The 25,810-nt window shown below is 39.3% G+C and overlaps 2 protein-coding genes across 5 annotated transcripts in view; both read right to left on the reverse strand.

Moving 5' to 3' along the window:
* Window positions 1–2,662: 2,662 nt before the first annotated feature.
* On the reverse strand, window positions 2,663–13,254 carry stk38l (serine/threonine kinase 38 like). Its single transcript, XM_072672839.1, has 14 exons — window positions 12,952–13,254; window positions 10,943–11,082; window positions 10,692–10,743; window positions 10,069–10,191; window positions 9,721–9,804; window positions 9,500–9,623; window positions 9,210–9,364; window positions 8,404–8,506; window positions 8,196–8,257; window positions 7,970–8,087; window positions 7,305–7,428; window positions 6,133–6,228; window positions 5,134–5,225; window positions 2,663–4,286 (listed from the first exon to the last, which is right to left on the reverse strand). Exons 2-14 carry the CDS (start codon window positions 11,074–11,076, stop codon window positions 4,159–4,161), a joined length of 1,395 nt encoding a protein of 464 aa, XP_072528940.1. The 5' UTR covers window positions 11,077–11,082; window positions 12,952–13,254; the 3' UTR covers window positions 2,663–4,158.
* A 3,979-nt stretch (window positions 13,255–17,233) lies between these two features.
* cacna2d4a (calcium channel, voltage-dependent, alpha 2/delta subunit 4a) overlaps window positions 17,234–25,810 on the reverse strand; it is a 118,993-nt gene continuing 110,416 nt past the window's right edge. For 3 of the 4 annotated variants that reach the window (XM_072672842.1, XM_072672840.1, XM_072672843.1), the window contains 9 exons: window positions 24,456–24,526; window positions 23,889–23,964; window positions 23,239–23,291; window positions 23,080–23,135; window positions 22,679–22,699; window positions 21,877–21,994; window positions 20,425–20,545; window positions 19,797–19,874; window positions 17,234–17,788 (listed from right to left, as the gene is read on the reverse strand). In XM_072672842.1, the coding sequence (XP_072528943.1) occupies window positions 17,693–17,788; window positions 19,797–19,874; window positions 20,425–20,545; window positions 21,877–21,994; window positions 22,679–22,699; window positions 23,080–23,135; window positions 23,239–23,291; window positions 23,889–23,964; window positions 24,456–24,526 (690 nt within the window). In that variant the 3' untranslated portion in view covers window positions 17,234–17,692. The remainder of the gene's footprint in view (window positions 17,789–19,796; window positions 19,875–20,424; window positions 20,546–21,876; window positions 21,995–22,678; window positions 22,700–23,079; window positions 23,136–23,238; window positions 23,292–23,888; window positions 23,965–24,455; window positions 24,527–25,810) is intronic. The other variant, XM_072672841.1, reaches the window with a different exon arrangement.

Below are 25,810 nucleotides of genomic sequence, written 5' to 3' on the forward strand. Positions count from 1 at the left end.
CAAAAGCGTTGGATCAGTTGTCAAAGCTGTGAAGCTTTCATACAAGATTTCATACATTTCTGTTAGATGTTTTTCTAGTAAATCTTTTCTGAACTGACAATTAGCTCTCAGATGATTCATGATTTTCACCAATTAAGGGAAGTGTGTGAGCAATAAATGGGGCACAGAGCACAACACTGTTACGATTTCTGACAATGGAAGAATAACAAGGATATGACCAGGCCCTGTCTTCCTTTTCTGTATCACAGTGACTGGTCTGTTGACAGATTACAGTACAAATAGTGAAAGCATGAATGTAAATCCTGTCCAGACTCCAGCAGTCAGTCTCCCACATACAGTAATGCAAAACTAGGTGCTGTTGAATCTGGTAGATGCCACAGAAAAAGTGCAGCATTTTCAGTCGTTGTCAACAACATGACCAGGCAGTAAAATGGACCCAGCCCAAAATGGTGAAAAACTGAGCTCCATCTGGTCTTTTTAGCAAATCTTTAAAGAAATAAAGTAAGTTTATGTGTGGGATATTCCCCTTTTTTTGTAAATATGAAAAGTTTGTGGGTAAGATTGCAGACAGACTTTTATAGAAAGAAGAGTCAGTTATTTTTCAATTAGCTTTAACAGCTTCAAACATCTAACAGTTAAAAACACCTTATCCATGGAGGTTAAATCTGGACTCTGACCAGCCCAAAACCACCATTTTCTGGCTCATTATTTATTTGCCTGGGCCTGTACACCAATCAGCCACAACATTAATACCACCTCTATTGCCCTGTTCTTCAATGGCCAGGACCACCACAGAGCAGGTATCATCAGGGTGGTGGGTCATTCTCAGCACTGCAGTGGCTGGCATGTTAGTGTGTGTGTGTGTGTTGTGCTGGTACAAGTGCTCTGTGTCTGCTGCATAGCGTCCGCCCACTGTCTACTCTATTCGACACTCCTACCTAAGTGGTGTAACCTTGTAGATGTAAAGTCAGAGACAGAAGCTCATCTGTTGCTACCTGCTCTGTGGTGGTCCTGTGTGGTCCTGGTCTTTACAGAACAGGGTGAAAGGAGGCTAAGAAAGTATGCAGAGAAACAGATAGAATACAGTCTGTAATAATAGAACTCTAAAGTGCTTATATGCGAAGTGGAGCTGATATAAGAGACAGTGAGTAATTCTTTGACAATAATAGTAATGTTATGAAATAACACATTTTTGGGAGGAGGAACATTCCCAAAACCCCTGTCCTCTAATCCAACGTCCCTACCTTGTTCACATATCTGTGACTACACCACCCTCTATCCTCCCTCATCTATCTTTCATCATTCAAATGTGGGAAACGCTGCAGTCAGCCTGGGGAACACTTGCCCCCTTGCTAAGGCCATGTCCACACCAGCAGGACCTGTCCAAAGTAAAAAGGACAAGTGTACTGCTTTGCACACTGTATTCTTCTTCATACTCAAAGTGCACTCTGTGATAATATGCATGTTTCATGAGCTTGAATGAAAGGTCAGTTTTCCCTGCTTTAGCAAACCTGCCATCAAAGCACGACACTGGAGTCTGCTAAGTGTTTGCATTTAACAAGAAACACATGAGTTTGAAGCCATGAAGGACACCTACTGGACACTTTATCACCTACCATGTGTGCACACTTTTTTGTTCGCCTGTCCATTAACGCTTAGGACCACCATTGAGCAGCTTTTATTTGGCCGATGGTCTGTTCTAAGCACTGCAGCGACAACCAATAAGGTAGTGATGTTACTGAGTGAGCATGTGCTACAGAGCGGCTTACAAAGCAGAGGCCAGTCGGACAAACCAAAACATAGCCAGCCCAGATGGTCCTGTGGTCAGATACTGACCACTAATAAAGTACTAGAGCATAACAAACACAAACCTCGCAACAGATACGGTGTGTGTGTGTGTGAATGAGTAGCTCGATTAAGCTATTAAAGCTTTTTTATCTGAATTTCTTCCCAGCTTAGCTGAGCCAATTAAGAGCGTAAGGACAAGCACATGCCTCCTCCATTACATGTAAAGTCAGACACCGCACCTTTTATAACTGCTGTCAAGGCAGCTACTGCGCTCTGAATAAAGCGTTGGATCCCCAGCTATGATGCATCAGCCAACAGACGCATGTGCCGACCAGCATCACAGTGGGAGTGACGAAGGGAGAGAGAATGGCTAATTGTGCTCTCTCAGGCTCCGACTGCTGATGGCGATGCAGCAGGACTTTGTAAAACTTTGAAATCTGAATCACTTGACCTTTCCTAATAGTCACTGTAAACAAGTCATAGTCAAGGACCACTTCAAAACTGTACAAAACAAAACAAAAAATACTACACTAAGCTTGCCACCAGAATAGGACTCACTGGAGTAAATAAACATGAACCTAGACATTGTGCCAATAATGTCAGACACAGACTTTGAGCCGACATCAGGCTGTGAGCAGTTATACTGTAACTGCGTTTTAAGGCCTAGGTGGCAGGGGAGGTAAGCTGCATTTCTAGCCTGCTGCATCACAGAAGGCCGTTCCAAAGTGAAGGACCCTTCATATACAGCCAAGCAATGCAGTCTACGTTTGAAGCGATTTCAAGGACGCAACTGATGTATTTTTCCCGGCACTCGGTTACCCAGAGTTCTCATCTGTGCACATACACATATACAAAAACGACAGAAAACAAAGCCTTTGGAGCAGAGCTCTTTTTACAGTGTGTTTTTTTCATGATTATAATCCATATTTTGTATTTTAACCAGGGGTGCCTTAAAGTTTGCCCTGTACACAGAACAGGGTCTTCTGGCTTTCTGAATGAAGAACAGTGAACCCTACCTAACACTAGATTAACTAAAAGAAAATAAGGTTTGGAAGTTACAAAGACTCTTTCTTTTCTGACTTTCATCAGTAGTTAACCAAGTTCTACAGTGATGGGGACAATGATGAACCCAACTCCAATGAACAACCACATTAGAGACAACTTAGTTCCAATATTTGCTGCTGTATTTAGCTGTTTGTCCCTTTTATAGTACATGTTTTGGGCCAGTGAGTAGTAGTGTTGCACAACAACATATGCGGTCACTAAGTACGTCATTTTTACAAATATACAGGAGCAGAGCAGAGGCTGGAACATGTGGCAGAACATTTCAACGACAAAAACCTCAACCATTTTAGAACGTCATGAATACAATAACATCAGTCCTAATAGGAGAAAAAAATTAAATAATGCACATCATGTATGAAGGTACAAGACAAACAAAAACCATATATGTAATATATATTTTTTAAATATAAAAAACACATCAGTATGCTCCCAATTTTTTTAGGACACAAAAATAATTAAAGACTGAATGACTGTTTATGACTGAATAATCCACAGAGCATTTACTAAAAGCAAAGGATGTGCATGCAAATCTGCGAGTGTGTCAGTACTGACAATGCAAAACAGACACTGGCGAATTTGGCGTTTGTTAAAAGATATTTAAGAAAAGCGCTGTAGTGGTGTTGACTTCCAGTACAATAAATAGGATGAGCCTATCTCTTTATGAGTTGCTTAGATGTTGCTTTACTATAGTACTTGCTTATGCTACATTTTACAGGTATTATTTATGGCTCTGCAAAAAATACCCTCAATTAAATTTCAGTGCAGTTTATGTTATATATGGGTCCAGTGTTTTTCTTGGGGGTGAACCAATGATCAATCACGTCCACCAGAAGTCACATTATTTCGCCGCACGTTTGTAAAGTCTTGTCTCGTGCTGCTCGTGGCAAAAAGAACTAAATTTGTATGATGTGCACATAAGGCTGAGGTGAGGTAAGAACTTAAGCGAGTCCCGCTTTGGGGTTTATGACCCTGTTTATTCAGTCATAACTTCTTGAGTCTACAGTACAGTGTTTGGACAACGAAAGAGGGTGTCACACACAAGCCTCCTCTTACCTGAGCTAAGCCAGGGGTAGCTATATTGTTTGTTTGTTTCACTTGTATTTCTTTTTTACTAAGGATAAAGACAGGCGTACCTGTCCGGGCTCCTCAGGTGCAAAATAAGCTTTGCTGCCCCAAGTTGCAGTGCATAAGACTCTGAAGTCAAGGCATTGGCACCTTATGGCAACAGAGAGAGCGTATCTGAGGCAAGCGCTCACACCTTGCTCACGTCCCTTTCCATCCAGGCCCACAGGCCATCCGTCTGCCTTAGGCTTTGCCTGCCTTCGTGTAGGTAGGGATGGTTCCACGCTGGGTCAGTCCTTCAAAGCGCTTGTAGGTGTAGTTGAGAAAAACCCAGTCCTTAGACTTGAAGTCTGGTTCTGTTACGTTAGTCACTGGAACAACAATCAGCAGATTATATAAATATCAGTTTATTGTTTAAATCTTACATTTTAAAATAAGCACATATTAAAACTCTTCTCGCCTTATTCCCTTTTCACAAGACAGAATGAGGTGAGAAAAAAGATGTGTTCTGAAATGTTCTAAAAGGCAGTTAGGTCAGGGTCAACTGTTTAGCTTTGTCGTTTCTGATGAAGAGGATCGTATTAAGGAGTATTAAGGGACTCTGGACTAGCTATGATAAAGCCTCTAGCACACCTCTCACAATAAATGAGAATAAAACAAACACTTAATAAGTCATAGTATCATAACTACTCCATTCACAATTGGAATTGGCATTTTGTAGTGTAGTGGGTAACAACATTGCCCCCTCAGTGGCAGACCGGGGTTTGATTCCTCAGCCAAGCAAATTCATTCATTCATCTTTTTTGTCATATGGAGACACAGATGTGTCATCTGCATGGCAGTGTGAACAGCAAACACACAGAATCTGACAGAATCCACAAACTGGACGACAACAGGGAGGGAGGCTTACAGTTGTGGGACAGCCAGGCAACAGCCCTTATAAATATTTGGATATAATAGAAGGCACAAATCGCTCTTGTATTGCTGTATGCACTGATGTTTAATTTACTAAAAGCTGTGAGGTAATCTCTAGTGTCATCCATAACTGGAATACTAATGAAAAGGACTGAAAACTTTATTGCCTCGTCATGTTGGAGTGTGAGCTGGGCTTAATCAAATATGGACAAGATAATACCACCCCAGATAGGAGAAGATCAAATTAAATACTGAAAAGGATTAGTGATGTAAACGTGATTAGTGATTAGAGTCAGTGCTCACCTGGCTGTAAAATGTCAGACTCTGGGAAATCATCAAAATTGGAGGTGTCATCAATACTTTTAATTTCGATGGAGATCGCAGCAGGTCGTTCTCTGTGTGGAGATACAGAACGTTACAGTTAGATGTCCAGTCCTAAGATAAACAGCTGTGTGCTTAAATGAAAACCTGCCATTTGTTTGCTTGATAACTGTATGTCTGATTATAACTGTGCATGGAATTAATAAAGCCATGTGAAAAAGTTAGAAATCCCCTTGAAAACTTTGTCCTGTTTAACATATTCAAACACAGGACATTTGATGTTCATTTTAACAGTACTGAGAGACGGAGGTAATAGACAGAGGTAATTAAACAAAACTGAAGAAACTGCTTTTTAAAATAATAATAAAAAAAAATAATCAAAGTTGTGGGATAAAAGTTAGAACTTTACAATCTATTACTTCTATTACGATTCTAATCGTGTGTGGTTTGGGGTTTGCTTCAAACTGACTCTGGTGCGGTCCACTACAGCTGTGGAAGATATCCACTCGTGGAGCCCCATGCAGGGTTGCGCAATTGGTTAAAACCCTAAAACCCTTCTCCTACGAGAATGGCTCCTTGTTTGCAGGCGTTCCTGCATGGTGAAATGCCATGACTTCAGAAAGCGCTGTTTGATTGTTTGTTTCTAAGAAATATAAGGGAAAGCAATAAATAGATAATCTTGGGTCCTATCATATAAGAAAAATGCAAAAACAAGTTCAGACTGAAGCGAGTGGTTTTAAATATTCATATATTTGTTTAAAAAAAAAAAAAAGGTTTTCATGGGGTGTCCTAATTGTATTACATGACAGTACATTACTTTGGTGCATGTTTATTTACAATGGAAATATTAATAACTGCAGTACTTTCCAAATGTTACTCTAGCAGACAGAAAAGTAATCTTACAGGACATTTAAGGTTGAGTTGAGATTGAGGCACGAGGAGAATGTGTGTGTGTGACTCTTGCTGCGTGAGTGCACATACCTTATGTGCTCCCAGTCAACTGACTCAAAGAAAGGGTGACTCTTTATCTCCTCTACACTCACTGCCCCGATCCTGTTTTCTGCGTCTGTGCAATATCTGAAACACACACACACACACACGCACACACACACACACACACACACACACACACACACACACACACACACACACACACACACACACACAGTGAGAAACTTAAAAGTAGCTGAATCTCCACAAACATTTATGTCTACACGTATAAAGATCAGAGTTGGTAGTACACACCCTAACACCACCTTTGGATACATACTCCTACATCTTTGTACTTAATCTCCACATTTAAAAATTTCACGAAATAATAAATAACACACATAAATGAATAGTGTTTTGTTAAACAGAAACACTAGCCCCATCACTTATTCAGTCTAATACACTCTCAAGCTGGTTTTCTAATGGTTTTGAATAAGTTCCTTATGCTAAATATGCTATGTTGTTGAGGTGGGCATCTTTATTGTGAAATTCATATTGTGTTATAGTAATCAAGAATATGTTTTAGATATTGTCAGCCAAACTGCACATTTCAGTACAATAGCACTTCTGTTAAACTACATAGAAATGTGGGGTGGAAATCAGTGTAGTAGCTTTTTAAAGCAGCATTATGTTGCTTTTTTATTAAAGCATGATTGCTCTGAAGTGAATTACACTCTTCACCTGTAGAGGGAGACCAGGAGCAAAAAATACCAATTCTAGCATAAGGCTGATTTAATGGCAGTTTTAAACATTGGCACCACTAGTGAATTTCTCCTTTGTCAAAAATATATTAGTAGTGTGATCTAGACCAACGGCCATTAACTTAATTCAAGTTCCTTAGCTTGTTTGCTAACTGGCTAACAAATCTAACAGACTGGTCACAGATATGCATTCAACCACTCAATTTATTTTATTTTCTGAAGTCAATCATTAGAAATCACATAATGTTGTGTGATCGTATTGTACATTATCTTTTTTTGCATCCTAACCTTTTTATTTACATCAGTTAATGTTGTGCTTGTTTATCTTAATCACTTAAACCCCCACGCTTTCTCTCAATCCAAATCTGAACTTCAGTAACGTGCACCTAAACTCAACACTTAACGCCAGTATCCAAAAATGCATCCAAGCTGTTTAGAAGTGAGGACCAGGATGTGTCTAACCTGAGAATCAGGTCTTTAGCTTTCTCAGAGATGGGGACCTCAGGGGGGAAGATCAGAGTTTCTCGCCAGTTCATGACTTTCCTGTACGTTTCCTGCGGCGTCTCGGAACAGAAGGGTGGGTAGCCTGGGACAGGAAGACAGAACAAAACCTCTTTTAACTCCAAGTGAATGTGGTGAAAGGGCACATTTTACCAAGGCACTACAGCCAGACTGAAAACACAGAAACTTGACTTTCACCTGAATTCCACTGAAAGAGTTCTGGGATTCTCGCAGATTCTGTTGTTTAACTCCATTAACTACAGTCTCACAAATAATCAAACATCCATTTACAAACTTTATTTTTCCATTATAGTCAGAGCTTAATTTGATGCCCAATTCAGACCTAAACTGCTGAGTAATGAAGGTTAATCTTAGCCTCTGTGTACAACTGTACATACAGGGAGAAAGAGCATGCTACCTTATAGCAGCCAAAAGAAATTTGGCTTATGAAAAGAGCCACATACAGACTTTGTGACAGAAAGGCCAACTGCATTGCTTTGTATATATATACACACACACACACACACACACACACACACACACACACACACACACACACACACACAAATTTCCTAGCATTAATACATGATGCTTGTTGCATTAAAATGTGTATTGTATGTTAATACCTATTAGCATTTCATACATGATGACACCCAAGGACCACCAGTCACACAACTTATTGTATCCTGTCTGCATGAAGACCTCAGGGGCAATGTAGTCTGGTGTGCCAACAGTGGAATATGCCTGTTTGCACAGAGATTGGATTCAGATTAAATAAGTGGCAACTACTCTTTTACAGCCATGTTTAAGATCATTTACTTCCCCAGAATCAAGTCTTCTATATATAATTACCAGCTGTCGTCTGTTCTTTTTCCATGTTTCGGCTTTCCTTTTTGAGTTCATATTCTGAAAGGCTGAATAAGAAACAGACAAAAAGGTCACTTGTTTCTTGTTGATAAATGCTACATATAAGCAAAAAAATGGCCATTTCAGATTTAATACACACATCTATGTTTTATTTTATGGTATTTTAAATTTTAGGAGGAAAGGTAATACTTACAGAAGTCACTTGGGGGGTTATGTGTAAGGTTTCTGTAAAATTCAGTGCGATGGGCCTTCTTTAAGCCTGTGCATAGGCCAAAGTCAGACAGCTTGACATGGCCCTAGAATGCACAACACAAGTCAGTGATGATTTACAGTAAAGAAGATGGCACAAGAGATTGTGTACTTGAATTTGTTGCAGATAACTTGTAGTGGTGGACAAAAGTTTTTTTTTTACCCAAAATACACACTGACATTAATTGTAATCATGAATTGAATCATTTCCTTTTTATTATGAATTACCCCCCAAAATTTGTGGAAGTTATACCTAGATGGTGTCTATACTTAAATGCATCCATCAAGAAAAATCACTTGCGTTAATTGTGCATTCACCAGGGGCTGGTTTTAGCACACAGTACCAGTCAAAAGTTTGCATACACCTGGGATGAGAGAATGTGTATGTATTAATATACATTAACATACTGTGGCTGCAACATAGCCCTACTTGAACCCCCACTCCAACCCCCCAGCTGCAACATCGGTGGATACCCATGTGTCCCTAGTGTCCTCTTTCTTGAAAACTAGCATTTAGATCAAATGTTTTTAAGATAATGATCAGCACACATTTCAAATCAAATCAAATCAAATTTTATTTGTCACATACATAGTCATACACAGTATAACTTGCAGTGAAATGCTTTTTTGACAGTCTGCTCACATCTAACCAGGTGCGTCCAAACTTTTGAATGGCCCTGTATGTATACATAGTCGGAAATATACAAATAAAATAAACATTGGCATTTATTCTTTTACTTATGTACGCACCCGTGAGTCGAGCAGCAGGTTGTCGGGTTTGATGTCTCGGTGTATAAATCCCAGCTGGTGAATAGAGTCAATAGCCAGCACTGTCTCTGCTATATAAAACTGAGTGGCCTCTTCTGAGAGAGTATCCTTCTTCATGAGCAGAGTCATCATGTCTCCTGATCAAACAGAGACAACACACACCAGTAAGTGACCTTCTACAGGAGGAGAGACACATGAAAGACACAGGGGCTGAGCAGGTACTTGCCATAGGGAGGTGTATGCAGTTATCTATAGTCTTCTCTTGCACTCACCTCCAGGCAGAAACTCCATAATCAGATAAAGGTTTCTTTTGTCCTGGAAACTGTAGAACATTTTCACCACCCATGCTCCATCTGCCTCCACAAGAATGTCCCTTTCAGCCCTGATATGTGCCACCTACACAGGGGTGTTTAGGGTGTATTAAAAGGCATGTTCTAACTATGTGCTGTCTTGTAATAGGCTTTTGTAAAGCAGGCGAAGGAAAACTGCCTACCTGCTCCTTCTCTAGCATGTCTGCTTTCCTCAGTATCTTCATGGCATAGATATGACCGGTGTCCTTTTTCTGCACCAGACGCACCTGATGACAAGCAGGAAAGCAGGAAAATCAAGCAAGAAAAGACAATCCTGTTTAAATGATTACCACATGACAGTCCCCACTATGAATATTGATATTCAACTTTTTATTTTATTAAATAGCTATTGTGTTTGCTAAAGCAGGTATAATTAAAAGGTAAAACAAATGTATAACATGAGGTAAATATGAACAAGGTCTTATTTATAGGGGAGAATGTGTTTACTTGTTTCTTTTGGCTAAAAAACACCAACAAACCAAAACACAAACCTCTCCAAAGGCACCCCTTCCAATGACTTTGAGTGATTCAAAGTCATCAAGCCCCAGTCGGGTTCGTTTCAGTCTCAGGAACTCTGTCTCCTTGCGTGCGTGCTGGGAGCGCCTCATGATTTTCTAACACACAAACAAAAAGCACAAATTTAATGAATTTAAAGTAACATTGCACCATTAAATAACACTGTACATACAGTACACTGTGTATGTCAACCCTAATTAAATGTTTGTATCACAGCTTCTAGCACCTTTTGTATCTTTTAGCACCTTTTGCACCTTTTGTATCACAGCTTCTAGCACCTTTAAACCATTTTTATAGAATATCATATTTATGATCCTACAGTACAAACTCTTGCCAATGAAAGGTTGGTCTTAAATTTGAGAGTTTACACCTCTGCCTGTTTCTTATGACTGTAATAGCTGTGCTTGGAATGGTTGACGGCTCACTCTTCACTATATACTGTTTGCTATACAGTGAATTGACCTGGGAGCAACTATGGAATCAATGAAAGAAATACTGCTGAGAATTTGAACAACACTCCACACACTTAAACTAATGGACTAAACTCGAAAAAACCCAGAACTGGCCTTTCTTACAAGAAAACAAACTTGCAGCTCACCTCTTCATCAGGTAAACCTTCCTCGTCCATCACCTTCTCCAGTTTCTTTTGCCTGGAATGCAAACTGTATTAGTTTACCTTAACTTACTAGTGTAAACAGTAACACACTGGTAAGTCGGCCTGCTTGACTGCAAATTAACCTTTAAGTCTCAATCAGAAGTGTTGATTTTAATAGCTGTTTTAAATATGTGGTGGAGGTCAGTTTACATTGTATGTAATTGCACAGGAGTATGAAGTGGTGTAACAGTAACCTCATCTCCCGCTCCTCGTGCTGCGTGAGAAGGGTGCTGTAGAAGTTCTCCAAGGTCAGTTTGGCCACAGTCACTCTCTCTCTGGTGTGGTTACTCATCGGGAGCGGGGCTGCCATGCCACCCGTCATGGCCATACTATTCTACAGAGGCAAGAGACAGCATTTAGCACATTTCAATCCTCTACACTGGGGCAGCTGTGGATTAATGGATTTGGAACTGGAAAGCTGCGGGGCTGCTGGTTGGATCCCAGGTTGGGCACCAGGGAAACTGTCTTAGTACTGGAAGAACAACATCACTGTTTTACAACTCCAGTCCAGGAGGCACTTGGGTGTTTTTCCTGCTCCAGCACTATTGTTTCAGGAGTTAATCCTTAGCCAATTAGAGCAATAATTTGAGCAAATGTGATTTTAAATAACTAATTTGAATTTGTTAAAAGTCGTTGATTACTCGCAAAGTGACTAGCTGTCAGTTTGCATGATGATAAAGCTACTGCTTTTTCCTCAAAAGCGTTGAAAGGCTATGCATCGTGTGTCAAAGTACACCTTATTGCTTGGCTTCTAATTACTCTACAAATGATCAAAATAACCTGTAGACTATTTGATAACTAATATAATAGCTTATATGATCAAGGACTCCAGGGTAGACAAAACTGCAGAAAGGCCTGCAGGAGTGAGGATAGGAAACACCTGTCTAGGTTCGGTCTGACCCAGCATTCCCTCTGCTTTTATAATAATAATAATAATAATAGTAGTAGTAGTAATCATTAAGAAAATATTATATAAAAAATATTATATAACATATAATGTACACTTCTTTTTTTTACCACTAAATTTAGTAACCAAATAATAAATCACACAGTTTAGGCTAAATAAACATATTTGCACATCACCAGTACAGGATATACATACCATTATGTACTCTTTAATGGGCCAAACTGACAATTTAAATGAGAAGTTAATTGGCTTTTAAATATCAAATTAAATCAAAGAGCTACATTAAAAGCTGTTACACAGATCGACCAACGTAAATAAACTGCCTGACTGTTTGTGAGGAGCAAAAACCCTCTAGTTTCCACACACACACAGGTCATAGGTTGAGCCTAACTATTGCTATAGGCTGTCTTTAATAAAATGGGATCATTAATTAATGTCATATGCTGTTATGCTGTCTGCACTGTAGTAGTATCAACAGTCTGCTCCTGTAGTCTGCTCTTCTGACCTGTATTGTGTGCTCCTTTAAACACAGCCCATGTGTGTGTGTTAGGTAAATATGCTGGTTCCACTACTGTACTATTCATATTCTCCAGTGTACTCAGATCCCTCAGAATATTGTATTTTCTTTAATAATTCTCACAGTTTCAGCAGTGTATGATATTATATATATATATATAACTCCAACTTATTTTAGACGAATTGTAGCTATGTCCTAAATCAACCCCATGTTGATATGGTCTCTGCCGCAGACGCCTCTCCAGTCGGACGGACAGTCGGCGCTCATGCTGGTAAAAGCAGAGGTGCTAAGCGACGTCTACACCGTGTTGACAACGCCGGGACTAACGGCACCTTTCCCAGTGTTTCCAGCTGATGCACGACACGCAGATTCAGCATCTGGCTAATGGTGGCTAGCTAGAAACCTCCAGCTGGGCGAGCTGCGATTCCTCGTCTGGCCTAGGCGGGGAGCCACAGGAAAAGCCCAGCGTGCGACCTTGCCTGCCAGCGCTGCCGCGTTCAGTTCAGTCTGACAGGTTCAGAGGAACGCAGCTTTGCGAGCCTCAAACACAGAGAGATGCCTTCACGATAATACGAGCGGATTAGCAGCGAGAAAAGGGACATTTTGTGCGACAGATAAGCCCCGTCCCTCACGCCATGTGAGACAGACGCAGAAAAAGACATATTTCGCCCTCTATTCGCTATAGCGAACACCACAAACATAGCTAGATAGATAGATAGATAGCTACAGAGCGAATGTGATATTTATTTATTTATTAATTAATTTTTTGAACAGCTTACCTCGCCGTCCTCCTCCAGAGTAGACAGTTTGCTGGCGAGCAGCAGACACTTCACAGACGAGAAAATAAAACGCAGCCAATTCAATGGCTGCGAATTTGCTTCCTCGCACGCCTGGCTTAAACAAACAAACAAAACAAGACCACGCAGTTAACGCTAGTTTACTGCCATTAACAGCATGACACTACTATTAGTCCTCACAACTCAGAAAGCTAAACAACGCGGTGGACGTGGTCCACACCGGTGTGAAAGAGCTCGCTCAAAATAACGGCCAGCCCCCGACCTGCCTTATTTGCAGTCTGTGATGACAGAGGCAAGGGCAGGAGCCTTACCAAGATGGCCGCCAGTGAAAGCCGTCGACGCTGCCCGCGCTGTTTCCAAAATAAAAGTGCAAGTGGAACTGACCCCCCACAGCGCTGCAGGCCATTAACCAAAAAAAAAAAAAAAAAAAAAAAAAAAAAAAAAAAAATATATATATATATATATATATATATATATATATATATATATATATTGTATCCCATATTTAAAGATATTTTCACAATACGTGATTTTCATCACGTTAGATATGATCGCATCATTAATGACAGACTTTTAACTTTCCCATATTTAGTACACTGATTTTTATTAAAAACCTACAGCACTACATGTTGTCATATTGCCCACCTCTACCTCAGCTACATTCAAAACACAGTATATAGTAGTTTAAAATTTAAACTTAGTTTCAGGCTAAATCTCAAATTGCTCTTTGGGAGTCCTTACTGGACTAAGGACTTATTTAATCAACCAATCACATGACAGCATCAGAATGATGGAAAATGTGGGCCACGTTCAATCTCAAAATGTTATACATGTTGTTTTGCTACGGTGTCTGGGTGCAAGGACATGTTCTGTGAAAACGGTGTGCAATGGATTCTGAGGTGCAGCTTCTCTTGTACTATGGGTTTATGTTACCAATGTTAAAATGAGACCGCTGGCGCTTGGTGCTTTGGTACGTTTTCAGCACAGCAGTCTCTATAGTTTACTCAGGGTGGAATATTAAAAGGTTTTTTGGGGGAGCGGAAGTTCTGCAGACTGAAATGCCTTGTTGATGAGAAAGGTGATCAGAGAATAATCAGACTGGTTTGAGCTGACAGTAAGTGGTGTATGTACACGCTTTGGCCTCCCAAAACAGTTCACACCATAAGACCTATGAAGCTGCCTGGTATCTGGAACTAAGATGTTCTAGCAGATCTAGCAGACTGTCAGTTGCAAGCAATGTGGATCTGCCATTGCAAGGTGCTACAAAACCCAGTATGCTAAGACTGCAAGACACAGGAACAGTTTCTTGCCCTATGCCATCAACCTCATAAATAGGTAACCGGTAAGATCATCAGTAGAAGCTACTCCTACTCCTGTTTTCTCCAGCTGGTTATTACACATTTCTTCACATTTTAATGTTCCCATATTTGATATATATATATATATATATATATATATATATATATATATATATATATATATATACACATAGTGATACATAGTGCACACAACTGTTGTTTGCATTACCACACATTTCCACCCATATGAAATCACATTTGCTCCCCTTCCACATCAATCAGCCTTGGGTGCCAAACACCCTGTTGGCAGTTTTTAGATTTTAGATTTATCCCTTCATAGACTGACGTTAGTTACCCACCACAGCTGACGAGGAGCCCCCAACAAGCTTTGCTGTTTTGGTGATGCTCTGCCCCACTCGTCTGGCCATAACTATTTGGCAGTTATCAGAGTCGCTGAGGTTTTTGACTGTTCTGCATTCAGTACATCTCAGACTTTATCATGCAGAATTGTTACTGGATAATCAGAGCTATTCACTTAATTTATGAGTGGTCTTAATATTTTGGCTTATTGGTGTAATTTGTGTTATGTCCATGTACTTCAGATGCAAACTAAATCCCATGTTGTTGTGGACAGATAGACAGGATAGATACAGGATAGAAAAGACTATTAAAAACTATTAATATTGTCAGTTTTTAACCATCATCAATTACCATATGTATTAGCAACACATATTATAACACAAATTAATAATTTATATTAATATTTCTAATTAATATTATAAAACATAAATGCTGCACAAAATTTGCATTATTTCTTTGGCCTATGCAATTACCTTATTGTGAACATTTAAAGAAGCAAATTTCTATCATCTTCATCTTATCTCTAATTTAAGATGAGGGAACTGCAGGTTTTTAGCACATTTTTGTTGGTTGGTTGAAAACTAATATCAAACACAACCATCATGTCAAACCACTGTGAATAATCTAGAATAAAACTAGCAGTCAGTGCCACTAAGGTTAGCTTTGATCACCCTTATAACAAACAATGAAGCCCCAAAAATTGGCACTGTTCAATGAAACATGTATCTCCAGATTTAGAGCATTTCTATTGGTCCGTTCATCCAGAATTAGTGCACAGAGCAGCTGCAGGGTTCAATTGGTGGAGAAAACTAAAAATGGAGATACATGTTTTTCATTGGCCAGCAGCGATATACAGTATAGCACTTAAAACTGTAATAGGTGACACTGTTATTCCTTCTACAGTGGCATGCATAGGCATGAATAGTTAAGAAGAACTGATGAACTGATCTCCAAAAGACAAAAAAACAACTAGACTACTACTCAACTAGATTAATACATTAGCTTTTTTGTTCACTTTTACAGTGAAGGAAAAAATCAGGAGTACCATTCAATTATTTGTGTAAACATTTTTAACAAGGTTTTAGACTTTAATTAGCTTTTAAGTGATCAAAATAATCAATTTTTTAAATTTTACTCCTCAAACCTCATCCACCTCATTTACGCAGCTGACTAGGACTGTGGAATTTAAAATTACTGATGCCCACACAGCAGAAGAAGGCTATAGAAAGTGTTTTCATGTAGTTGTTTCCTTTGTTTGTAACGTAATTAAGAAATGTCAGTTCAGAGGAATGGTGGAGATCAAGCTGAGGTTCTGAAGACCAAGAAAACTTCCAGAACGAACTGCTTGTAGGATTGTTAGAAAGGCAAATCTAAACCCCTATTTGGCTGGAAAAGAGCTTCTGTAAGATTTAGCAGACTCTTGAATATTGCAGTGTTGAAATATGACCTTCATGGACTCATCAGAAGAAAACCTTTATTTGGTGTCAGTCTTTAAAGGAGCATCTAAACAAATAAGTAAGGTGGACTGATGATGTTAAAACAGAACATTTTGGCCATGCTGAGTAAAGTGTTCATAAAAGAACATCTTTCCAACTGTTAAGCATGGAGGAGGATCAATAATGCTTTGCGCTTGTCTTGCAGCCAGTGGCACAAGGGACATTTTACTGTTAGAGGGAAGAATGGATTCAACTAAACACCAGAAAATTCTGGAAACTAACATCACACTGTCCGTAACAAAAGCTGAGGATGAAAAGGGGGATGGCTTCTACAGCATAGTGATAATGATCGTAAACACACCCCAAAACAGACAATGGACTTCAGAAACAGCAGTGCATGCACAACAGGCCAAAATGTTCTCACAGAACTAGAAGCTGTTTGGAAAGAATAAAAGGTGAAATCCCTCCAAAAGAATTTAAAGACTTAAAAAGCACTAAAAAGCTCTGATACTTGCCAAAGAGAGTGTTACTTAAGTTCTGACCATGCAGGGTTCCTAGATTTCAGGCCAAAACGTTTTCATCCCACTGTATGTTCATTTCATTTTCTGTAGACACCATCAATTAACACACATTCTTGTACAATTCATGTTTGTAACTATAGATTTTTAGTTTCTGACAATGTATTAAGCCTAGACTGGAGCCTACCTCTCACTGACCAGCTCACACCCAACAGTCAATTTTATTAGTACGAATGGTCAGTACTTTTTTACATTATCGAAGAACCCATGAAATCAACCCATCATCTGAAGGCATTTAACTGTCTTTTATACCATGTCATTCTTTCATCATTTAACTTTGTATTTATTTTAGTGTAAACCCACTTCCACACACATATGATGAAATAATTACATGAATACAGTCAAGTTGCTGCAGTTTAAATTACTGAAGCTAGTGTCCAGCTGGCATACTCAACCTTTGACCAGTAATCCAAAATATTAGATCTACAAAAACTGACCAATTAAAAAAAAAAAAAAATAGACAACCACCACTGACAGTTTTCAGTTCAAGGCGAGGCTTAAATGTCTATGTATATATATATATATATATATGTATATATATATATATATATATATATATATATATATATATATATATATATATATATATATATTTTTTTTTTTTTTTTTTAATTCAATGCTTTAACATTTCTGTTATGCTGTGATGGTTTCCTATTTTGATCTTCAAGTCCAGCGGCAAAACAGTCTAATCCAGGTTTCCTCAACAAGAGAAAGTGGTCCAGGGGACTTCTTACTTCATGCCTGCAGCCTGAATACAGGAATTCCGTCATTCCAAGGAGTGCATAAACGTTCTGAATGTGCTGAAACACAGTCTCACAGTTTTCTCATGCCTTCCCAATGTAGGTTTTTTACATAGAAATATAAAAAAAAAACACGCAAATGAAGTCCATACCGCATACAGGTTCAGTCCAGTGCCACTGAGTATGGGTTCATCATAAAAAAATATCATCAGGTGACATTGCAGTAAATACGAATCATGCCTATGAGCAGGTCTTCCACCATGTGCCCTGTGTGCTGGTAGGTCGTGTTTTGGAAGATCCAGGTGATCATGTCAATGGGATATGATTGTGGAGATAAACAGTGAGGTGAGGAAGAGTGCGATCGATAGGCGAATGTCTGCTGCTCCTCCACAATCTTTGGCATTTTCCTGAAATCAGAAAGAACAGACACACACAGATTACATAACTTAATAAAGCCTTTACTGTCTTAAAAAACACCCACTCGATCAGGGCTTGTCTTGCTGCACAGGACAATACAAAGTTGAAATGCTGACCTGTGCTTATTTTCGACTGCCCTGACCTTTGTAAGATACAACCTACAAACTGCAGGGAGAGAGCTAATCAAACCACCTGACCTGAAGGTCATACTGCAGTATTTCTTAGTAATCATAAGGCAGGTTACACATCTCCATTGGTTACACACAACTGGTCACAACTAAAAAGGTAGGATATCATGAAAATCTTTGAATATGGACATTTGATCTTCATTTTAATAATATTGAGAGATGGAGTAAAATAAATGAAACCAAAGAAATGTCTTAATAAAATCTGTAAAATGTAATGGATATAAATTATGCTGTGAGGTAAAGGTTAAGACACCCCTCCACATTTGTTACTACTTAAATGCCTTAAAAACGGTGATCAGGTGCAGCACACTGAACATCTGCAGACGGTTATTTTGGAAGAGTCCGTCTTATTTAAACCTTACCAAACCAAACTAATGGTTTGAGTTGATTGTTGAAGTGAGTGGTCATGATAATCATCATGGCCAGATTAAAGGAGCTCTCTGATGAAATGGTTGTAGATGCAGATGAATCTGGAAAGGGATTTTTAAAAGATGAATCAGCGGACAGTTCCACAGCTCCACTCTCTGCAGTGCAGAACATTAAAAACAACTGCCAACATGGCCAGGCCAGGCTGTCCCAGCAAGTTCAGCCCAAGAGCAGACCTCAAACCTGTTTCATGTTCATGGAAAGTTTAGAGAAAACCTTGCTGTGAAAAGAGGCTGAAGAGAGGGGAGAGAACCCTGAGAACTTTGGGCTGGAGTTCAGGCGGCTTCTGCCTGTGGTAGGAAGCTAGTCCTCCCTCTCTGATAAGGAATGAGAGATGACCGAGTTAAAAAGGGGGGATATGGAGTGATGGAGGGTTGCTAAAACTTTGTTGTAGACAAATTTAAAAAATAGAGATGGCATTTATAGGATGGTAGAGTAGGGAAAAGGGGCTTTAGACATGTTCCCATTCCAAATTTGGTTATTTCATAACCTCAATATTTGGGCACATAACAGAAGACGTGCAAACCAAAACCCAGCATTTGATCATGACAACCCATATTAACTGTGAAGCATGGTGGAAATGTCATGGTTTATGGAGCTACTTTTCTGTAGAAGGGTTTGGCAAGCTTCTTATCATGAATCTACTGTTAATTATATATATATATTTTAAATAAATGTGTAAATTTGTTTAATTATTTTTCTTTTTGTCCCAATTTGGTACTGCCAATTAACCCACCCATTCATAGCCCCCAACACAAGGAAGGTTAACATGTCTACTCCACATCTCCTACAATACATGCAAAGCCAGTCACTGCCTCTTGTCGAACTGCTGCCAATGTGGCTTTGGCGGGCAACTGACAGACTCAGAGGAAAGTCCACTGCACCAGCTAACAGATGCCTGTGCTGGCTGGAGAGCGCGCCATCTATCCACCCAGAGAGAGCATAGCCGATGATGGCAAGAGAGCATGACTCGGGCTTTGAACTTGCAACCCCCTGGCCATAGTGGTAGCATTAGCATTAGATTGCTGAGCCACTCGGAGCCTGACATGAATTCTTTATTGTATCAGAGCATGCTTAAGGAAAATGTGAGAAAAAACGGAATTGGAAAAGAAGTCTGCAAAAGTCTCTTAATCGATGTCAGATGGTTATAGAAACAGTCTAATTGAGATTATACCAGCTTTTAGGGCAAGGATCAAATGTTCATATGTTTGAATATGGTAAAAATATGCTTTTCATAGGGAATTGTAACTTTATTACATGACTAATGACATGTTTATGTTGCAGAATAAATGACTAGTGTGATACTGTATGTCGCAGAAATGCCAAGACTGTCTTCTTTGTTACTGCATTAGTAGCACAAGTGGATATTCCTGAGTGTGTTTACCTGAGGGTGGTATGCGTGACAGGATTCAGGTCGCCTGCGAATCTTCTGAGATTTCATCCGATCACACTTCACCGAGGCGTTATGTGATGTGGGATTAAGGAAAAATACAGAACCCAGTTCCATCTGCCTTTCTAAATTATGACCATATTATATCATTATATATCATTACAGTAATTATTAGCTAAATTGCTTTTACATTGTACTACTAGTTCACGCCCTCATTTCACATTCCTTACCAATTAGGAGTTGTAGATATCACTGCTGGTAACAAAAGCCTGGTGTAATTATTTTTAATACTGATAGCTCATTGACACTAGGAGAGAAATTCTTTGGAAAGCGCCAATTTTAAACCTTTAATCTACTAATAAGTAAGTTAAGAGGTCATTTTCATTATGATTTGACTTGAAAAATGAAACACTATTAAGTGTACAGTCTGATTTTGCAGAAAGAACAATATCCTTTACATTGACATATAATATAATTGTAATTTATTGTAATTAAATATTGAATTGCATTATCAAATTTAGATTAGGACTGCAAAACGAATTCTCTCTAATGTCTGAGTTAACCTATCAAAACGTCCAGGATTTCTTTGCTTAATCAAAGGGTCAACTCGTCTATGGTAAAGGATATATTTAACCTCTCTGGGCTCCATGGTAATAGGGGAGTACTGGCGAGAACAGTCACAGTCTGCCTGGACCACCATCATCAACAGGTTACTGGAAGGGATCTGCTGAATCACAAACACCCTGCAAAAAACGAGGAGAGACAAGGACAAGGGTGATGGGTCATTCCATCATTAGTATTTAAACCACAATCGATTTACTTTATTTGGAATGATAGCTTCTAATATCAGCTATTCTCCTCACTGCAAATTCAAAGGCCTACTACAGTGGCATGAAAACTGTTGGGCACCCCTGGCTAGTATAACTAATGGAGTAGAAAATTAACAGATCTGCAGAAGCCATAAGGTTATAGATGAAACAATAATATTAACGATACAATAATAATGTTACGCAAGATTAATGCATTATGTTTTTTTTTTTGTTTTTTTTACAGTGAAATAATGGAAAAGTTTATTAACTCTATGGCTTGTTCACATTCATCATTACGAAAGACCAGATGGTGCAAATTTTAAAGCTTTCTAAATACGACTATGAAACCTAAGATAATTCATGCCCTAATAGCAGGTGAAGGCTATAAAATGGCTTAAGGCTATACGTTTTTGTAGGTAGCCATTTCCTCAGTTGTAATGGAATAATGTAATAAAGAACAATGGAGCTCAAGGTAAGGTCTGGAAGACCAAGAACGCTTTCAGTGAAAACTACTCATAGAGTTGCTAGAAAGGCAAATCAATGAAGCTTCAACAGACTCTGGTGTGGCGGTACACTGTCTCACGGTGCAGCAACACCAGTCAAGTCAACAGAAGAAATCCTTTCCTGGGCCTCACCACAACATTCAGTGTCAACAGTTTTAAAAGGAGCATCTGAACAAGCCTGGTGCATTTCGGATTCAGTTCTGTGAACTGCTGACCTCATAAGAACAGTGCTTAAGATGACCCAAGAATCGCACTGAACTAGAAGCCTTCAAGATTTGAACTCCTAGCTGGCTCTTACACTCAAGGGTGTTACTAAGTACTCATCATGCATGTGCGCAAACCTTTGCTTTGGGCCTTTTTTATTGTTTTAATTATTTATACTGTAAAATAAAAAATAAAATTGTGCTTAAAATATTAAAGAAATGTGTAACTTTATTAACATTATTGGTCATCGTTTTGCTTTACTTCTGCTTTACTATTTACTGTAACAGAAATTTTGAACAGTTGCCCAAACTTTTGCATGCCACTGGACATTCCACTAGAGGGCATTAGAACATTGCAACGATAAGCCTTTTAAAGCACTTCAGCTTTTGGTGTCAGTCAACTGTAAAGTGCTGGCTAGAAATAGGCAGGCTGAAGTTTAACATGCTCTTGGTAAAAGTTCTAAATTCTGAGGGTCTGAGAAGAAAACTGGCCAGTGATCTGTGGGTGTAGAAGTGTGATTATAGCAGAGCACACACATCAACAATACTGTCTTCTTACTTTTGACACCTTCCACACTTGATGACGCTATTAGTCTCCTTGATTGAAGGCTCGTAGACGAAGCTGGGATACTCTGTATCGCAAGGCTGGAGGATGTCCCCCTTTGACTTCTTACTGGCTGCACAGAGAGCAGATCAAATCTCAGATGAGGATTCTACCACCAATAAAATTTTATCTCCACAAGCGTGATGATACTCAAAAGACAGGTCTGAGGAAGCAACATTCCTTGTAAGTCGCAACAAGTAAAGACATCAAATATTATAGAAGCTTTATAGAATTCACTTTATAACAGCATGTTATACATGCTAACAGCATGGAATTGTGGATCAGCACTGAACCAGGGCTGGGCAAAATGTATTGTATTTGACAATATTTCTCATCATTATTGTGGAAAATACATTAACAATGATTGTGTATATTGCAGGTACCACTATTGCATATTTCATTACAAAGAGAGAGCATAACTCGTCCTGTTAAATGGAATCAGTACAAAAAAATTAAGTCAAATATTTTCTTCTTATTATATTTAGTTATATATAATATTAAAAAAATACTGCACTGCTTATTCATTTTATTTGTTGCCTTTTTTATCCACACACACATTTCGCCCACCCCTACACTGTACACTGTAATCCATGGTAAGACATTAATCAATAATTCAGCAAAAACAAACCTAATAGATTTGATCTCTGGCTCTAATGCACCCTTTGCACCCTTACTTGGCACACACACACACACACACATACACACACACACACACACGGTATGTGCTTAGTAATGAGGTGTTAGGGCTATCACTTACATGCATGAAAGGAGGCCTTAGCTGAGCGGGAGTGAGTGGTGAGTTCAAAAATGTTCAGAAATGTGGCCAATGGATGATGACAATGAACATGATGACAATGATGAAGATGATGATGAGGATGATGATGGACACAAACGGATGTAAATGAGAAGCAATGGAATGTGAACATACAAAATGGAAAACACTGCTGCAGTCCAAATAAAACCTCAAATTCTTTCTGGAAAGCACCTTCATAAAGCCTGATGAGAAGCCTGTGTCCTCTAAAAAATCTATAGACTTTTTTTTTCTTTTGAAAAGCTTCTGTTCCAGTTACTCAAGGTTTTCTTCGGACAGTGACAACAGGATGTAATGATAAAAAATATTTTTCTTTTGTAATTTACTGTGCCTGTCTCTGCACTCACCATCAACAAAATGATCTGAATGCCACAACCCAAAGATGTTGAAGTCCAGTAAAAACCTGTCTCAGAAAAAAACAAGAGAACAACAAAATAGTTTCCAAGTATGAATTGATTATCATTTATCTTCCCTTTATTATTGAAATGAAAGTGGCCTTTACTTACAATAGGACGTTGTACATAAACCATTTTAGAGCTGCCATCATGTTGTAAAAAGGCTGAGAGAAAAAGAGGGTGGAATAAAGGAGAGTTAAAATGAGTAATAAAGTAAAACCCATTTTTGCCACCGATATTTCATTCAAACACTGAAGAGCAGCTAATTCTTCTCTGTAACTAAGCCTCACTCTGTTCTTTTTTTCTCTGGGGTGGATTAAACATCTAACTTTAATCTTTATCTAGATTTCTGTAACTAGTAAAAAACGACATGATGTTTGTCCACTGGTCCTTAAATTGTTACCCTAACAATCAGTTTGGAGGCAGATTTAAAGCAGCATTATGTGAAAATTGCGATTTATTGCTCCTGGGCTCCTCAGGAAATGGAATTCGCACTTTGAGCCACCAGTAAAGGACACATGCTTTTCATGTGAATTTTACAAGCTGAGAGATACAGAACCATCACTGGGAGTGAAAGAAGCATGTGGACTGATGCAGTAGAGAAATATTACATTAGGAATACAGTGTAATTGAACTGAACTGAGTTGATGTGAAATGTAGTACATGGGCTAGTCTTACACAATAGCTCATCTCAGCCTTAGTGCAGATTAATTATATAAAAAGCAGTAAAAAAACAAAACAATGGAGGATTAGATACATACACTTAGAAGTGGACGTGCACTGCTGGTCGAATGGGGATTCACTTTACACATGGCCTGGTAGTCATATAGGGAAATCCTGCAGAAACACACACACTGCTAATTCAATAATGTGACAGTATACATGGTACTTACATTGTGCTCTCACTCTGGATACTTTATGCCCCACCTACATTAACTTCACTACTGGTGTACAATTAAGTAAGTACCTTAATTATCTTGTTCAGTACAACCGTACTGTTCTCTTCACATATTTCAGCCAGGGAAGCTGGGGTCAGAGCGCAGGGTCAGCATTGTTACGGCACCCTTGGGCTTTGCTCAGGGGCCCAACAGTGGTAGCTTAGCAGACCCTGTGATCAATACCCAGTGCTCTAACCAATGAGCCACCACTGCTTCAAATGGGTTATAGACTGGAGTCCATCGGATGTCATGCACAAATCAACCAAGGCTCATCGACCAACCAAGTGGCTACCTGTGTACCAAGAAGGTGGACCCACAAAGTGGCCAGACACACAAAATGGACCTACAAGGTTGTTTTTTCTAATAAACAGGGGCGGTACAATGCCACACCTTTTAAACATGCCCATCCGCAGCAACTGAGACATCACCGACCCGTCGATTTCCCCAAAAAATCTGCCAACCTGCAAAGAAAAGATGCATGGTTAAATACAGAACTTTCAACTCGACATGGACATCATGACAGTATTTCAGCAAACAAGGATGACCTCAGGGAACCATGGCCCAGTTAGCTTACAGCAGCACGACTACCGCCATTTGAATGCTTTAGTAGTGGCAAAGTTGTCTGCACTTTTCTGACGAAATGGAAAAGTTGAAATAGCCAGTTTGGGTTGAGCTGGAGCTGCTCATAGCAGCTGCACAGTAGCACACAGAAGGGAATAAATTATTCAGTTCACCCAGCATTCCCTGCCTTCATACTGCACTGTTCCATGACACACTACTCTCACTCTCTCTCTCTCTCTCTCTCTCTCTCTCTCTCTCTGTGTTTTCATGCGTTTCCTCTCTCGCCCCTCCCTGCTCCTTTTTCGCCTCTTCGTCATTCTTCTACCCCTGCCATTCTATATCTCTCTTACTCTTTCTTCTCTGTGTTCCTTTCTACCCCCGTCTTCTGTCTTATCTACCTACAAACACTACGGCGGTCACACGGAGCAGCACAAATGCATTAATGCCTTTCCAAAGCATGCTTTAAGCAACTGACCCTGAGTGAGACCCACTGTTTTTCTCAATGCTTTTTAGAGTATAAGGTAGAACCACTGAACCACTAGAACTGGGATGAAATATTTATTAGACATTGTGATGCATGTCCCCCCTCCCCACAAGCAACCATAATAATCTCTGCTCACTTCAATTACAGTCGAGAAGCAAAACAAAACTATAGCACTGGGCAAAAGTCAGAGACCACTCCTCACTATTTTCACTTCCAGTCAAAACATCCAATAGGTTACTGATCAGTTGTTCAGGATATGTTTCTGAGAAGCCTAAGAAATACAGGAAAAATCAGCCCCAAGTTCCCAAACAAGAGTTTGAAATGGGAATGGATACAAATATAGTGGGACTCCTAACAACTGTGCACAACTTGGTAGACCACTACAACCATCCCCATTAGACAAACAACACTTCAAGTTCCACTCTTAGTTCAGATCAGAGCAAATTCACAGATCTTTTTGTCCATCTCTTCCACTGTGAGAGGACAACTTAACTCAACTGTGGGTCTAAAGGGATGTGGAGCTGTTCAGAAAGCTCATACTAAGAAAATAATTTGATTAAATCAAAACACGGGATTAAATCAAACTACTGAAGTTGCTGGGGTTCTCAGAAAAAACGACTGATGACCCTTTATTGAGAGTGCAGACCTCAACATCATTGCATGTGTTTAGGATGACTTGGATAATAAGAAGCAGAAAAGG

The sequence above is a fragment of the Salminus brasiliensis genome, chromosome 2, assembly GCF_030463535.1.
Source record: "Salminus brasiliensis chromosome 2, fSalBra1.hap2, whole genome shotgun sequence".
Taxonomy (NCBI): Eukaryota; Metazoa; Chordata; class Actinopteri; order Characiformes; family Bryconidae; genus Salminus; species Salminus brasiliensis.